Source organism: Rhea pennata, chromosome 10 (assembly GCF_028389875.1).
Source record: "Rhea pennata isolate bPtePen1 chromosome 10, bPtePen1.pri, whole genome shotgun sequence".
NCBI lineage: Eukaryota > Metazoa > Chordata > Aves > Rheiformes > Rheidae > Rhea > Rhea pennata.
In genome coordinates this window covers 11,374,623-11,390,550 of record NC_084672.1, presented here as the reverse complement: position 1 = coordinate 11,390,550, position 15,928 = coordinate 11,374,623, and the positions used below count along the sequence as shown (strand labels likewise).

The window sequence follows — 15,928 nt, the reverse complement described above, 5'->3', positions numbered from 1 at the left end:
TTCACTATGGATTTACCTCAGACTGGCACCGATATGACCACATGAACATTAAAGAGCTGCTGCAGGGCTTCCCCAAACCAACATTAAGTTTATTTTAAGTATGCGTTTGGACAGTTTTGGAGACAATGGTAAAATCTCTCTGATTAGGAGGCAAGGAGCTCCAAATGGACATTGTGCCTGGCTGCCCTGTGCTTGGCTTAGCACCACACGACTCTGCACAGTGCACATTTAGTCCCCTCCAGGACCCAGATACATGGAGTCACCTCTCATACTGAAGAGGAGTGATTTCTGTGATTTTAAAAAAATACTATTCTAAGCTGCTAATTCTTTCATTTGGTGTCCAAATGTTACATTGTAGCATTCTTATCTATTACTCAGAACAAACTATATACCCTGTAGGTCCCATATTCCCACAGAAAATATTTAGTTGTTATAAACACCTCTCTCTCATGGGAGTGAAGAATGTGCACACGCGAAATGAGCAGTCCTCTAAGTTTGATTAAGTCTAAGTATCATAAAGTGCTACCATCACCAAGACCTCATTTTTAAAATAACAATTTTGCATGTGTTTGATTGGGTGACCTTAACATCCCAGGATACCAGATTATTGCCATGGCACCCCTAAGGATGTTCCAAGTCCAAAAATAACCCTACATGAAAAGTGAAATATGCTTTGCATTAAGAAATATCTGTAAAAATGCAGCTTTTCAGAAAACGCAGTTCATAAAACGTGTAATTCAATTGATGGAAAGGTCTTCCTTTAATTGCAATGGTCTGCCTTTGCTAAATTAGACACTACAAGAAACTTCTTGTTCTCTTGATTCCTTTCAAATCAAAGCATGCAAGAAGAGAGCAACACAAGAGATTGTGTACCATGTCCAAGGACACAATGTTTAGTTACTGATAAAACCTGGTGCCAAGTAGCCATGCTTAAAGTGTCAACTATGTGTTAGAGAAGCAGTAATTTTTACTGCATGAACAAACATCTCAGCTGCTTGATGAGCATTTGGCAAGACTACTACTCTAACGACAGTGAATGTATTTTGAACTGCTGGTTATTCATTATGTGAGTTAGCTCTAGACTTCACAAGCCTGACACCATAGCAAGTCCCTGCTGAAAGGGAAGAGTTGCATTAATACCAAAAGCATATTTGGGGTGTAGTTCAAAAGGATGCTGGCTTTGAGAGTCAACTTGGCTTTTCCTGGTTCCTCTTTCCCACTTCCCTGTCATGAATCATCATCATCTGTTCAGTTCAGTGACAAAACAGCTTTGGTCTGCGCTGCAAATGAGGTTACTGAACTGAAGTGCCAAAGTAGTAGTAGTAGTATTTTAACCCTGATCAGTTTATTGATGCTACGGAGGGACTGGCCCTATGAACAGTTTTATTGGCAGCTGAGGAAGACAGCAAACTGCAAAATGAAGGCAAAAACTAAGCAACTAGGGCTGAATACTCATTACCAGGTTTAGCCATCAATAGCAGCAGCTCATCAAAATACAAATTTTTGAAGCTGGGACAGCAATGCTCTTCTAATCTCAAAATGGCAGGTCTATGTTCCTTGAGCTTTTACGATTCTTTAGAGCGGACACCACCTTAATACTTGAATACTGGAAACTATGGGTTCAGTCCATACTAACCCCACACTCTCACACATGACACTAAGTCAAAGCCTTGTGTAATCCACAATAATTCGATTCTATTTGATGGCAGAACTCTATTCAATACAAATTACTACCCAAACAAAGATATTGCATAGAACTTAAGCTAGGCCCAGGCAGCCTTAACGCTGACAGCTCCTGGCATATTAGGGATTCACTCTGCTTTGCTTTTAGTGCCACCTTCATCTGAAATTACCACATAGGCTAGGGGGAATAGTGAAAAATACTATAAAGTTGAGATTTTTTCTGGAAACATTTGAAAATACAAACGCTTTCATCCAGCCTGGGTAAGATACTATCAAGATCATTTCACATCATCACTGATCAAATTTGATTTATAGTTTTGATCATAAAGTTTGCAATATTGTCTGCTTCTATATGTAAAGACACTAGATGATAGTTATAGAAAGTGGTCAATTTGCACTGACTAAAATGAAAAAGACTTGCATAAATATTTAATTTACAAGAGATTCCTATCAGATGGGTATGTACAGTTCCTAATTCTTAAGAAACAAGACAGCCTTTTCAGAGGTAAAGTGAGCTCAGTTACCTTTGTCAGCTGCTGTTCAGAAGAAAAGCCCAAACCAAATACAGTGTTTGCTCTGCTGTCCGCCCACTGGCCAAATTTCTGCGATGTTTTAGTAAAGGTCATATTAGGTGTGATTGTGCTGTTTATGATCACCTGTTTAAAAACAAATCAAAAAAGAATTAAAAAGTAGAAGTAACACTGGAAATGCATATCCTAGCAACAATATAATTCAGAGTAATTAGTGATCTAAATTTGGAAATTACTGTATTTATGAAGAACTCTTCCCCTTTATGAAACAGTTTCATAGTTTTTAGAGATTTTTAAACTTTATCTTCTTTTTCCAAAGTACTGTTGTGGTCCTGCAGTTAAGCTTGCTGCAGGAACTTCCCTGAAATGCCAATTCAAAGAAATAGCAGGGACAAAAGCCATATCTGGCTTCAGCCTGCCACAGAGTTGGATGCCTGACATGCATCAGATGGAAAAAAAAAATCACAATGTAAGAAGAATTGGATAGCTTATTTAATACTGAGATTAACTTGGAAGGGTGGTAAAGGACATCACTAGCACAAAGTAGTATCAAATGTGGGCCTCTTCAGGATAAAAATTCTGCCACTTTCACACAGGTTCGCTAATACCTATTTCAATACTAGTAGCCTCGAAAGCAACAGTGATTTGTCTAATTAAAGAAATAGCCAACAAGAGGGAGGCTGTTAGGAGGAGGTCCCTGAGGAACTTAGTGGAACAAGCATAAGCTGTAATCCTACAAAAAGGAGTGAGACGTCTCAGTTCATTATCAAAAATCTTAGCTTTCTTTTCAAGATACATGATCTTCTGAGTCTAGAGGCTCTTTCCCTTGGAAATGAAGCCCTGTGCAATGTTCTTTCTGCCAACAGAATAGGAGCTTTCTTTAGTAACGTGTACCATCATTTCCAATATGCAAATTATGCAGTAATTAAGCCAAATCTGTGGGACAGTTTAATTAACATGATCAGGAAGTATCCTGGCAACATCATTTACTATGTATTCCAAGCAGTTTTTTCTTAAGCTATCATTTACATTTAGCAAAAAGTGTGAATTAAATTTATCAGAGAAAGATCCGTATTTGCCTCCTTCCACCTCACTGACTTCTAGCTTTTGTGCCGCTACTTTTATTTGCTTTCTTACGAATTGTTCAGCTTCAGCGGGTCTCTCTTTTTACATCACCACTTTCAAATAAACATACAATTTCCCGCAATTTGCATTGGCATGGTTTCTGCGTCACTGTACAGTATACAAAATTAATTGATTCTGAAGGAGTCTGAAAACATTCCCTCTGAATGATTTACCAACAGGATCAAAATAGACCAGGTAGGTGATAGTCATAGAGTTGTTTTCTGTATGGAAAGAATCAAGATAGTAAAGGGTGAGAGGTGATATCTCAACCAGAGCAGCCAACACTGGGGGTATATAAATGAGCTTCCGGAGTGGAAACGTTTTTGCTAGGCTGCCTCACAGGTAGAGGTGTAAATAGAGCTGCCCAGATACGCTCTCCTGTAGGCAAGCCACATAACAAAAATGCAGCCCATGTAAAATCTTTCATCTAAAAGCAATCAAAACCTAAGTGCAATTCGAGATATTTAAACCACAGGAAAATTAAAACCTTCACAGATTTTATGTATAGTTTGACAATTCAAAGGGAGCATGATGATATGAGGATTATAGGATACAACTGAGTCACAAGAAAGAGAGCAAAAGCTACTCATAATAATTGGGATGTTTTCCAAAAACTTTAAAGGAAGTGCTGTATGTATATTCCTTCTTTAAAAATCTTACATCAGACACAGGAGCTACTTAAAAATGTTTAACTTGTCAAGTCATAGAATTTATTTTAGAAGTTCCAAAATACCCTAAAATTTCAACTGCTGAAAGTGTTACTTCGATCCCACTGTGCCTATCAAATTAGATATCTGTAGAGTAAAACCAATAAAATGACCCCTGTTGCTGAAAGGCAAAAGGCTTATTCACTGGAAGCAGACAATGAGAACAATAATTTTTTCCATACCTCCTACAGTAATCATTTACTAAACATGTATATATTACATGCACACACACCATACATATATACATATATAAAATACACCAAAAAGATTTTTTTACATCACAGACCAATAACATGAAACAAGGGATAAAGGAATAATAAAATCTACAAATTGTAAACCAAGAAACATTTTATTTAGCAATGAAAGTAAAAGGTTATCTTAGCACCTTAGAGAATAATTTTTTTTTCTCCAGTCAGAGCCACATTTCAGAAAAGGTTGTGGTGATCAGACACCTTCAAGAAATTGACAGTTCATCTGTTAAATTTATAATAAGCTGCAATTAGTGAAACTGCCTGGAAAGCGGCTCTGTCTTTTTTTAAACTCCCTCCTCTGCCAGTCAAGCACTTGAGAAATCCGGCGTTCCCGTGGACAAGTGGAAATCTCAGCGAAAGCCAAAGAGATTAAACCAGAGCTGCATGGAAATGGTTCAGAGCAGTTGGCCCCTGGCAGGGATATTGTGCTGTCCCATGTCTCCCCTCCTCGTCCTCACCCTGTCAGCTCCTCAGATGAGCAGCAAGACACTGCTGCATTAAATTTCAGGAGTATTTAGCTTGCAGGTTCAACTAACCTGTAAATTCAGTAACCTCTTATGAACAGAGATGCTACTTTCTCCAGGGAATGATTGTGTCTGTTGTATTTAGGAAGGGAACACAAGCACTGTTAAAAAACATTGAAAAAAAAAAAGAAAGGAGACAACTGGCATTATTCTTTCAAGAATCATAAAAAGCAGCGCTTGGAAGGAGACTTAAAGGGACTCAAGTCCATCCCCTGGTCCAAAGTGGGATCAACCATGCCTACGTTAACCTGAATGAAAGTGCTCCTGGTAATATCTTCATCTCCCTGCCTCAACACCTCTTGCCTGGGGAGAAAGCACAGGATCCATTTGTGACCACTGCAACAGGAATGTTCAACCAAACTGGGAAAATTCTCTTTTTTTTGGTGACAGAAAGAAACAGAATTTTCAAGTTTCAAAGGAAGGACAAAGCTGAGAGAAACAGCGCAGAAGGGGAAAGTGACTGATTTAAAAGCTGTTCCTGACACAGTGAACTGGTGGGCTCTTCTCCATCCTTAACTTCAACCTATTAGTCTAACCCTGTAAGAAAAGACAACCCACCAATTCAAATGTTCTCTTGCAAAATAACTTTGCATTTGGTCCTCACTTATATAATGTACATATGACGGAATTCCAGCTGCCTCAGAAAACTGAATAAACTCATGGACTTTTATCCAGGATTAATGGATTCAAAAGCCAAACAACTCTCTAATCAAATGTGATCAATCCCTGAAGTGGTTAAAGAGTTCTCCCTAAAGACAAAGGCAAAGATGAGCCATAATATAATAAGCCCCTTACAGAATAATAAACCCATTCATCAGAGTTGTCTACATGCAGTTAAAAAAAACAAATCTGCCTTTGCTCTCATCTACATGCAAGTGTATCAGATGGTGAACATTCCCAATACATCTGCATAAGCCAAACAAAACCTCATACTAATATTACTTCATTTGGTGGAAAAAAAACCCTCATAGATACAAACTTTCATTTAAAGAGGGCAGAGAAGAATTTTCACAGCACAAGGTAAGGCTACGTCAACCAGAAATGACATTAGACATTTAAAAAAACCACACCAGGTATATTCATCAGATAAAAATGAATGCGAATGGCATACAATATTTATACAGTATAGCACATGCATCTTGCTGCCTTCCCATGGAGAGAAATTGCCAAATAAATCAAGCAGAGAGAGGTCACAAGGAAGCCTAAGTGTGTAGAAGAAAAAAATGTATTAGCAGCTCATGCTGCTCATAATATATGAGCAGTGTACATATATACAGCCAGCTTTTATTTTAGGGGATGCTAGTGTCGAAGGACTGCCAGTATTTACAGGGTTCGCCTTCCCAATTTCTCACATTGCATTACAATTGTATTACATTATATTACAACAGCACACTAAGGGAGAAAAAGTCAGCTTGTTTCCTGAAAATACATTTTCTCAAGTCACTATTTTATTAATTGAAGGCGGATATGAATGTTAGCTAGCTGGCAGGACAGACGGACTGGAGCTGGAGGAGCCTGCTGGGGTTTTGCCAGCTTGGCTGGGAGCAGATGCCCTGGCAGCATTGGCCACAGCTTGCCAGAGCGACAGGAGGGACAAGCAGAGATGAGAACAAGCTCGGCTCCAAGAGGAGGAGAAAAATAGTCACGGCAGGCGCTTGGCAGACCCAGCGGCACGCTCAAGAGGAGGGTGAAGGAGCGAGCGGGAATGGGACAGCATTTCCTCTAATGAAATAGCCAAATGGAGGATGAGTCAATTCACCCAGACCTTTTCTTATTCCAGGACGAGTGTGCCAAATTAGGAATTATTCTGGAATTTCCCCTTTAAATCACCTATTATTCTGGAGTAATTTCAGCTCTAGAAAAGCCCTAAAGCATGAAGCCATAGCATCTACTCATTAAGGAGTCACTGTATCAGCTAGAGAGCAAAAACCTCCCCATTTCATTTTCACAGCTCTGAATATGTGCTTTCCACTTTGCAGCCCCTTGTGAAATGTCGTTTCTCCAACCCACCAGGCTGCTAATCTTCAGCAAAGATGTATCTCAGTCTAAAAACAGAACTGAAAAAGGAAGAAGCTGCCAATCCTCTGGCCACAGCTATCACAGGCTCAGCAGGTTCTTCCAGCTCATCAAGTAAACGCAAACCAGAAATGCTTGCAGCACCGGATATGAAGATGAGGAGGCAGGGGTGGATTTGCACAAAACTTCTCCCTCTGTCCCAAATGTTCAGCAGCTCCGTCATGGAACATACCTAGCCATGTTTCCATGGTTTGTGCTATCCTCTGCTATCTACCATCCTTTGCACTTCTGCTGAGAGCTTCAAGACCGGTATGTAACGTCTGCTCACCAATAAATTACTGGTGTAAGGAAAAAGAGGCTGGACATTACATAGGAGATATTACAAAATAAATCTATGCACAAAGCACAGCAAATTGTTTCATGATGAAGGTGCTAAACTCTACATGTTGTCTCTTTTGAATTAAAAGCAGAAAGCCACTGCTACCTGCAGTCTTTTCTGGCACCTGAATATTGGATTGCATCAACACTTTACCCACAACCCTGTGATGCTAGATTATCTCCTTTCAAATCTTACACAGCCAGCATGCACACACACTGTTAATCAAGACAATGCTACTTAAAAGAGGAGAAAAAGAAAGAGAGAGTGTGTGTGTGTGTGTGTGTGCGCGCGTGCGCGTATGTGACCTTTTCTGCAGCCACCTATCAAAGTGAATCAGGAGTAGCACAAAGACAAGCTCACAGCAATGTAAGAACTTACACATGAAAGAAGTAGCAGCCTTTGGCCAAAATAGTGAACCTGTAATACAGGAGGATTAAAGATAGCTGTTTTGCAAATCAGTGCCAACAGATGGGATCAAAACTTTCTCCTCACCATTCCCCTCTCCCCACCCCCAAAAAAACACAGTCACAAAATTCCCTGTAGCCTGGGAAAAAGAAAGCAGCAACTGCACTTGTTCTAGTCTTGGTTCATCAGCAACACCTGACACAAGTAGTACTCTACTTTGGATAGGCTGAGGGTATGGATTAATCCGAGTAGAAGCATAGTAACCGCATGTTAAAAAAGGGCATTTCATTTCTCAGTTTTGGTGTTCCCTCTTCCTCTTCTCCATCACTTGTGCACAACTGGGGGGGCTCAAAAGACAAAAAAAGACAGGTGGTGACCAGACAACATCTGCCACCAGACTCCTGCTCCAGGTACTGATCATTTCAGCCCTATGTAGCTAGCAAGCCTGGTCAGCCACTTATTTTCAAGAATTTCTGTTCTCCACAGTTAATCAGGAGGTTAGCTATTTCACCCATCCATGAATTTCAAAAGCTTCCGTAACCACATAATTTATTTCTGCTACATGAAGGAGTTGAAGGAAGGGGAACTATAATGACTCATATGCACCGACACTAGGACTCCATGGAAGCCAGAAAGGATTTGCTGCAATTCAAACCATTTATTTCTCAGCCTGAGCTCACCCTACAAAGATGCGACCATCTTTCATGGATGGACTATCTTGTATGATGATGCTGCTTGCTTTATGGGAAAAGGGCCAGTTGTACAATTGTATACACTTTTTCTTCCTGGAGATCCACCTTGCATTCACCTAGCATAATTCAATGAATGATGTTATTCATTTTTAACCTATTTCAATAAATCAAACAAAAACCTTTATGCCTTACATTTGAAAGTGACTGTTAACCTCTTTAATAAGAGACATGTAAAAATAGACACCCCCCCAATGAAAAGATTAATAACAGTTTTTCCCCTGGTAAAATATTGCTGTTAGAAAGTCCTCATTGAGAACCTGTCTAAAGCAACAGAAGTGAGTTCATGATTATGTGAATTCTATTAAGTTAAACTCTAGGTACACCTACTCCATTGTACTCTTTTTCTTCCCAAGGTAATTAACATCTCTGCAGAGCTAGTTTCCCACCTCCTCTAACCAGTCTAAATCTCTAAAATCTCCTATTTTTGCTTTGACATCTGACTAGATTTTTTTTCCTTTTAGGCACAGCACACACATCCAACCACCCACACGATTCAAAGCACCAGCAGCTGTTTCATGAAGGAAATCTACAGTGAGAAATTTCAAGCCCTCTATACTGGAAAAAAATTATTGCCTGGAATTTCATGCAACATTTCATAAAATATATAAACCAATATATTTGTAGATTATTTAAAATTAGAAATCTTTTTTTCTCATGTTTTCAGAGGCAGGGAGAAGAATACAGTAAAGCCATTTTTTTCCTGGTGACTAAAAATAAGCTGAGGGAAAAAGTTGCATTTTCTTGCAATGAGATGCAATACAAACAACACATAGCTACATCACATTCACGCTTTGGAGTATTTAATAAAAGTATACTGTCTTTTCTGTAGTCTTATAATTTAACTGAGCCCCTATAAGAAGCATTTAACCACTGATCATTTCTGCATCCCTAAAGCTCTATCTCAACAGCTTCATGCACCTACTTCACTTCAGCATGAAGGCCTCTAGGCGGAGGTCAGAAGTGACTTGTCCCAAGATCCCAGCTGGTTCCAGCACATGCACATCAAAACGAGAATGAGCCAAACTAGGAATGGATGAACCATACTACCTAAAGATAAGACTAAGATAACGTCTGTGAAGAAGGAACCAGCAGACTGAAGCAGAGTCGTAGGAAACGAGCATTTCTCTGGGGACAGGATGACAAGACTATGGCAGTGTTGCCCACTGCCCTGCTTAGAAACCTTACACTTGACATGGACAGTGTGGGAGGACAGTGAGCCCACAGCAGTGGACTTCATCCTTTTGGCTTTCTTCACAAACACTTGTTAGGACTTGGGGCCCACTTAGGCACCCTAAAACACTTTTTCTGACATTGAAAGATGATTTGGCTTGAGAAGGACCAGGTTGGGCTGAGTCCTGAATGCTGCACGAAGAACAAGATTGGTCTTTGAACTAACCTTTCATTCCTCCCTTTCCTTCTGCCTTATGCATCTCTAAAGATCCCCCTACCTCAGTAAAGCAATGTACCCTCATATTGCTGACAACACATGCCTTCTCCCTGGTCTTACCCCCAGTTGTTGTGATGGGGGTAATATTGGGCATGACCTGATCTCCCTTCTTGCTCATCAGGCCCAGATGGGAGAAGGAATGATGAAGACATTTTGTGTTAACACCTTGAGTGAACAGTCAGCAATGAGACAGCTTATTCCTTCCTCTCTAAAATCTAGAAAACTTGTTCCTTGGGGTGAAATTGTCCAAGGAAAGCAGACACACTATTTTTAGGAGACAATAATATCTATCTGGCATCTTCTAAAGCATCTAATAGCGGTCACTGTTAGATGACAGTCTGAAAAGTACAATCTGGTCTAATAATACCTAGGAGCAATACACTAACAACTGAAGATAGGCTGTATCTATGAGATAACATAAAATGATATTCCTTCTGCCTCTGCAGAAATGCCTCATTCTTATTTTGCCATTAGAAAATGGCTAGATGGAGGCTATCTAAGGCTCATATGATCATCCTGTTCACTCCTCAGGGAGAATCAGCTTTGAACTTCATCTAGTTTTTAATAGTTGACAGTTATCTACACTATTTACCATTTTCCATCTAACAACTATTGTGCCACTGCACATGACTCTCAATCCAGAACCAAGGAGGAAGTAGTGTGTGTCTTTTCTTTTCTTTTCTTTTCTTCTCTCTTTTCTTTTTTCCTTTCCTTTCCTTTCCTTTCCTTTCCTTTCCTTTCCTTTCCTTTCCTTTCCTTTCCTTTCCTTTCCTTTCCTTTCCTTTCCTTTCCTTTCCTTTCCTTTCCTTTCCTTTCCTTTCCTTTCTTTCTCTCTCTTTTTTTTTGGGGGGGGCAAAATTGGGAAAACACTGCATCAAATCGTTTGATGCTCATATTTTAAGAATATACAATTCAGTGTAGTTTATTTATAAAATCCATTCGGCATGACTTGATTCGCATATCTGATATATTAACTTTCTGAGTAGGGATTTCCAAGTATTACACTGGCATTGCAGCAGGGCAAAAAAAAAGAAACAAACAATTGATATAGATCTTTTGCTAAGTGATCCTTAGGGCTTCATAAAGCACAGCTTATAGAAGCTGTTCTGTATTACTTTCAGTGGCTGAACTTAAAAAAGAGAAAGTAAAAATCTCAAATTAGGTGACAAACAACTAACTAGTGCTGCATTTATTGCAATTCTTGACAGAAGTTCCTACTATAACGGAGAGGAGGTTGTGCTTCTCCGAACAAAGCAAGCTGAGTCCTCCTGGGAGGAAGTTCTTGGGCTTTCCAGCTCAAGAAGATAGAACAGGTGCACAATGCACCCTTGGGAATAAGGTTTCCATTCCTCAGCCCCCTTATCATTTCTTTTGGAGGAAAAAGGTAGCACAATGCAAAACCTGTAACAAAACCAAGCACCACCATGATCATGGAAGTCTGATGAGCTGATACGAAAGTGTTTACCATATGGAAAATTTGCCTATTTTAATTCCATCCCATAGATTTTGTATTGAACATTATTGAAATGAAACAGATAAGGAAAAGCATCTGCAAACTCTACCATATTGTATCTGTTTTGATGATGCTATGAAAACCTTGATTTTTTCCTCAGCTTTCAATTAATAGCAGACACAGGTTATTTTCACCGAAGATTTGTTAGAGACTCTTCAAAACCTTTGCTAAGTTCAGTGTTCATAACCTGAAACAGGCATGTTTTGCTTGATTCCAGGTTTCATTAAAATAACATCATACAGCATAATTAACCTTTTTGGCATATCCTGATACCAACATTAATACTTGACTGTAGTGATGAGAAAAACAATTCTGTGAGAGGCAATTATGTACTGAAACAATTCCTTAAACAGGGCTTTTCCAAGATTATAGAGAGGTCTTAAAAACAGAAAATCTATCTGGGCCAAAGTTTCTCTATTTGCTGGTATATGATACCATTAGAAATTGCCTGGTATGGATTTTTAACATCTTCTTCTTAAAGAGTAGCAAACTGGGCCTACGACAAGGTTTCTGTAACACCAGTCTCCTGGATTCAGTTGTGTGTCCTCTTTGTACAGATCCAGTGACATATAGATGCACTGCATATCTGAGTAGAAAAACTAGTCAGATAGGATCAAACCAAGAGGCAGATGTGGTTCTGTTCTTCTCTCAGATACAGCTGTTGCCAGCACTTTGTTATCTGATCCTCTAAGCTTACCAATTGGCTTCTGAAGGATTTACTTCCAGAAATAGTCTAGACAATGAACTGAGATTTTTTCACATTTAGAAGTTAGTAACTTGGAAAGAGATTAATATAGAAGCATTTAATTGATATGAGTTCTATAGTCCCCCCCCCCTTTTTTTTAACCAAAACACATCGTCAGCAGATGATCAGCACTTGTGTTTGATTCAGTCTCAGGGGACATTCTCAAGGGACTTGCCAAATTTCCTGGTATTTACTCATTCTATTTCCCAGATTGTGGCAAGCTCTCTTTCACTTACAGCCTTAGATCTTGTTTATGCAAACATTTTTATTTTTTTCATCTATTTACAGCTCATCTCTCCTGATTCTGGCAATTCTGGAATTACCATTGCTGTTAAGCTGTAACACTACTTTTCTTTTGAACGCTCAAGGACCTGTCTTCACAACCACTCCCAACATCACTAGCTCTGCATATCTAAACCAGTCTTAGTAACTGCTGAAAACTCTTTTGCGGACAGAACTTCAGGTAATATACTGTCTTCCAAAGTATTAAATCCTGTAGCTCCTCTTAGATTGAATTTCTAAATATTTGATATTTTCTTAAGAAATAAAGGATGATGCAGCTGGGTAGTCTCATCATTGGCTAAGAGCTCTATTTTGTGTTTAGTGCTCCATTTCTTCATCACCAAATTCCAGACAAAATGTTCTCAAGTTATTTTAATATCTGGAGAGAACAAAATCTCAAACTACTTTATCAGCTGAGTACACCACAAACACAGACAACACAAAATATTTTAAGATCACTGGGGACTGTTATTTTCATTAATTTTATCCACTCTTATTTCAAAGATGTCATTGAGAAAAAGACTAAGTCTTGGGTTTTATAACAGAAGGACCCACTGCATACCTTTGTGTGTTGACCCCACAGTTAATTATGTGGATTTATTTCCTAGTTGCATCTATCCTGCTTCAGCTTCCAGTCACTAGCTTGTTGATTTGTTAGCTATTAGATGATTAGAAGTTTTTCTCTAATCTGGTCATTGTAACCCCAATTTCTCTTTGATGCTGTACAGACTGACCTATTTGTGTCTCCTCAGAGCCAAATGTGGCTCTCAGACACACAGAGCATGTCAGGAGCATCCACCCAGGCCAGCAATCTGTGCCTACAATGGCACCGAGATCACTCATCCAATGGCAAGTTTTGCCAAAATTGAGAGTCTCATCTGAATCCTTTAAATTGATACTAAAAATCTATAAGTTGCATTCACAACTCCTCTAACATCCTTAAGTGAAATCAGAAAGTAGATACTAAATCCAGCACAGTAAAATTATTAATTATTCCCTATAATTTGTTTTACTGTCTCAGAGAAAGAACAATTTCTAGTTTAGGTTAAACTAGAATGCTGGGACTCAGCACAGGACAGATGTGCTCCTGCTGTTCATTTGCTCATCATACAAAATGAAGGAGAAGTTCGCTACAAAACCAGCATCTGCTGCTCAAAGCAGCCCAATCCACTTTCATTATTTACAGCAACAGCGAACCCAAAAAGGACTGTGAAAAGCAACTACAGACTCCTCAGGGATCTTTTAGAAAGTACTTGGTTCAGCACAAATGGTGCTAGAACATGCATCTCCTACACTAACATCTTCCCTTTGCATGTGCTAGGAAATCTCAAGCTGTACCAGTCTCCGCTGCAGCTGCCTTATGAAGCAAACTGTTCTGGTGAGAGCGGGCTAGAATAGCATCAAATTACTTCAGAGAAGTTTAATATATACATGCAGGCATTATAATAAGTACTCTATCACTGAGACAGAGCAGCTATCCGTATTATATTTTTGTATATATAAAGATCATAAAGCCACAACTAACATGTTTTCACTTACTAGCCATCTTGCCAACATAAAAGCTACCACATGTTTATTACAACATACACACAAATTATGCACTCTGGGAGACAGGATTATGCTTTAAATTTGTATTTTATACTGTGTTTTTATAGTTCAAAAAATGTTCTTCTCTTTCATGTGTGGGGTTAATTAGTTCCATTGGCTGGAATTACCCTTTTATGGTTCAAGTATCATCTTCAGTGCTAATAATCATGTTGAAATTTGTTCCAACAGTTCATGAAATACTTAGCATACTATGATAGGGGTGAAGAGAAGATGAAGGTCATCAAATACATTCAATTTTCTATATTACAGTACTCAGCTAGTCCAGGAGTGGAAATCTTTTCTTATAGTGTATGAAGGTTTCTGTTGTGGACAAATATGGACAAAAACCCAGGAATATTCAATCAGTCAACTTGGACATGGCCAAGAACCTGGGAATACTGGATTAGTCAACCTGGAGCTCCAGAAGTTAAAACTTGTTCACTTTTCTACTGGATTATCCTAATGCAGATTCACTTCGGAGCTGGGATATGCCTTTCGGTTCTTCACACAGCAAGTGTCACACACTGTCTTTCTGATGAAAGAACCTTTTCACGCTGACATTCAGTGTTAGAATAGGTAATATTGAGCCAGTGCTCCCCTCCTCTCATGTTATGGTTGATGTTCTTTTTAGGACAAACAAAAATGAAGCTGGCAGCAATTTCCCATCCAATCTAGAAGAAACAGCATGAAGGGTAAAAAAAATGTAGCAGAAAGTTTTGAAAAAGGGGATATCCATCTCAGTTACTCATCAGAGGAAAAAGCTTTGAGAAGGTGGAATAAAAAGTATTTTCTGCTAATTTAATCAGAGTGTACCAGAAAGGCTTCTTTGGAAATCATAGACCTGCCAGTACTCCAGTCAACAAAATAATCTTCAGCACAAGGAGTAGGGCCTCCTTACACTTCCACACGCCCAGGGCTGTGAGCTCTAGCCCACATCAGCACAGGGCTCTCCCACAAAGCAAACAGCAGGCAATAGTGCTGATAAGCAATGAAAATAAATAAAGCAAGGGTAATACAGAAAACTAGGGCAGGTAAAACTGGAAATAAAAGAATCTCTGTCCCTTTGACAAAACACACACATATACTCACCCACACCTTTCAAAAGCATAAAGTTTAATTCAGGATTTCTCTGTGCACGTTAAAAGAAAAAGCAGCTCATCACATTCTAAAGTCATTTTTAAAGTTCTTCCACATTTTTTTTATCTCTTGCAATGTAAGGCTATAAAACATCCTCCAACAATTTCACTACGAAATTATTAAACCTGAAAATGTAGGTCTTAAGTGTGACTCTTGTATCGCCAGCTAAGAGTATGTCTGGCTTTAGCCAAGTCAGATAACCCAAAACTCAACTGAAAAAAAAAAAAAAAAAAAAAAAAAAAAAGAAGAAGGAACCCACAGGGAACCTACAACATATAGCTGCAACAAATTAGTTACAACAGTAGCAGCGCTGGGAAGTCCTTTGCCTTTTACTAATCTGTTTACAATGGAGAAAAATGCTGTGAAGCCTGTAAAAGTCACAGAAAGTTGAGGCTTCACATGGTAGACCTGCTGCAGTCACATCAGCTGGAGGACTACATTCACTAAGCATGACTGTGGAAACCCGCTCGTCAGACATACCTCCATCTAACTCAGCTAGGAGAGGACCAAGTGAACTCACAGGGATATTCTAAATGTAAAGACAGAAAGAGGCATCGTGATTGTTTCCATTACATGTTATTATGTTATCGTGAATGAGATCCACCAGGTCTTAGAGGCACGGTTAAATGCTCGAATGATGATACAGACACCGTGCAAGGTTCACATTGCCAGAAGCTTTTTTTAAGTCAGCACCAAAAGCTTTCTAATATCTAAATCACCTGATAAGATTTTTCCTGAGAAAGTTCAGATATTGGTTGATAGAGTTGATACTGATACTGATAAGGGCTGATTTTAGGTCAATTAAAAAAAATCTTGAAAAAACAATTTCATCCATGTTATCACAC

General features: G+C 39.0%; 1 protein-coding gene across 2 annotated transcripts in view; it reads right to left on the bottom strand.

The window, feature by feature from the left end:
- The window catches only part of HOMER2 (homer scaffold protein 2), a 61,311-nt gene that overhangs the window by 15,782 nt on the left and 29,601 nt on the right, over positions 1 to 15,928 (bottom strand). For both annotated transcript variants that reach the window (XM_062583396.1, XM_062583397.1), the window contains one exon: positions 2,208 to 2,339. In XM_062583396.1, the coding sequence (XP_062439380.1) occupies positions 2,208 to 2,339 (132 nt within the window). The remainder of the gene's footprint in view (positions 1 to 2,207; positions 2,340 to 15,928) is intronic.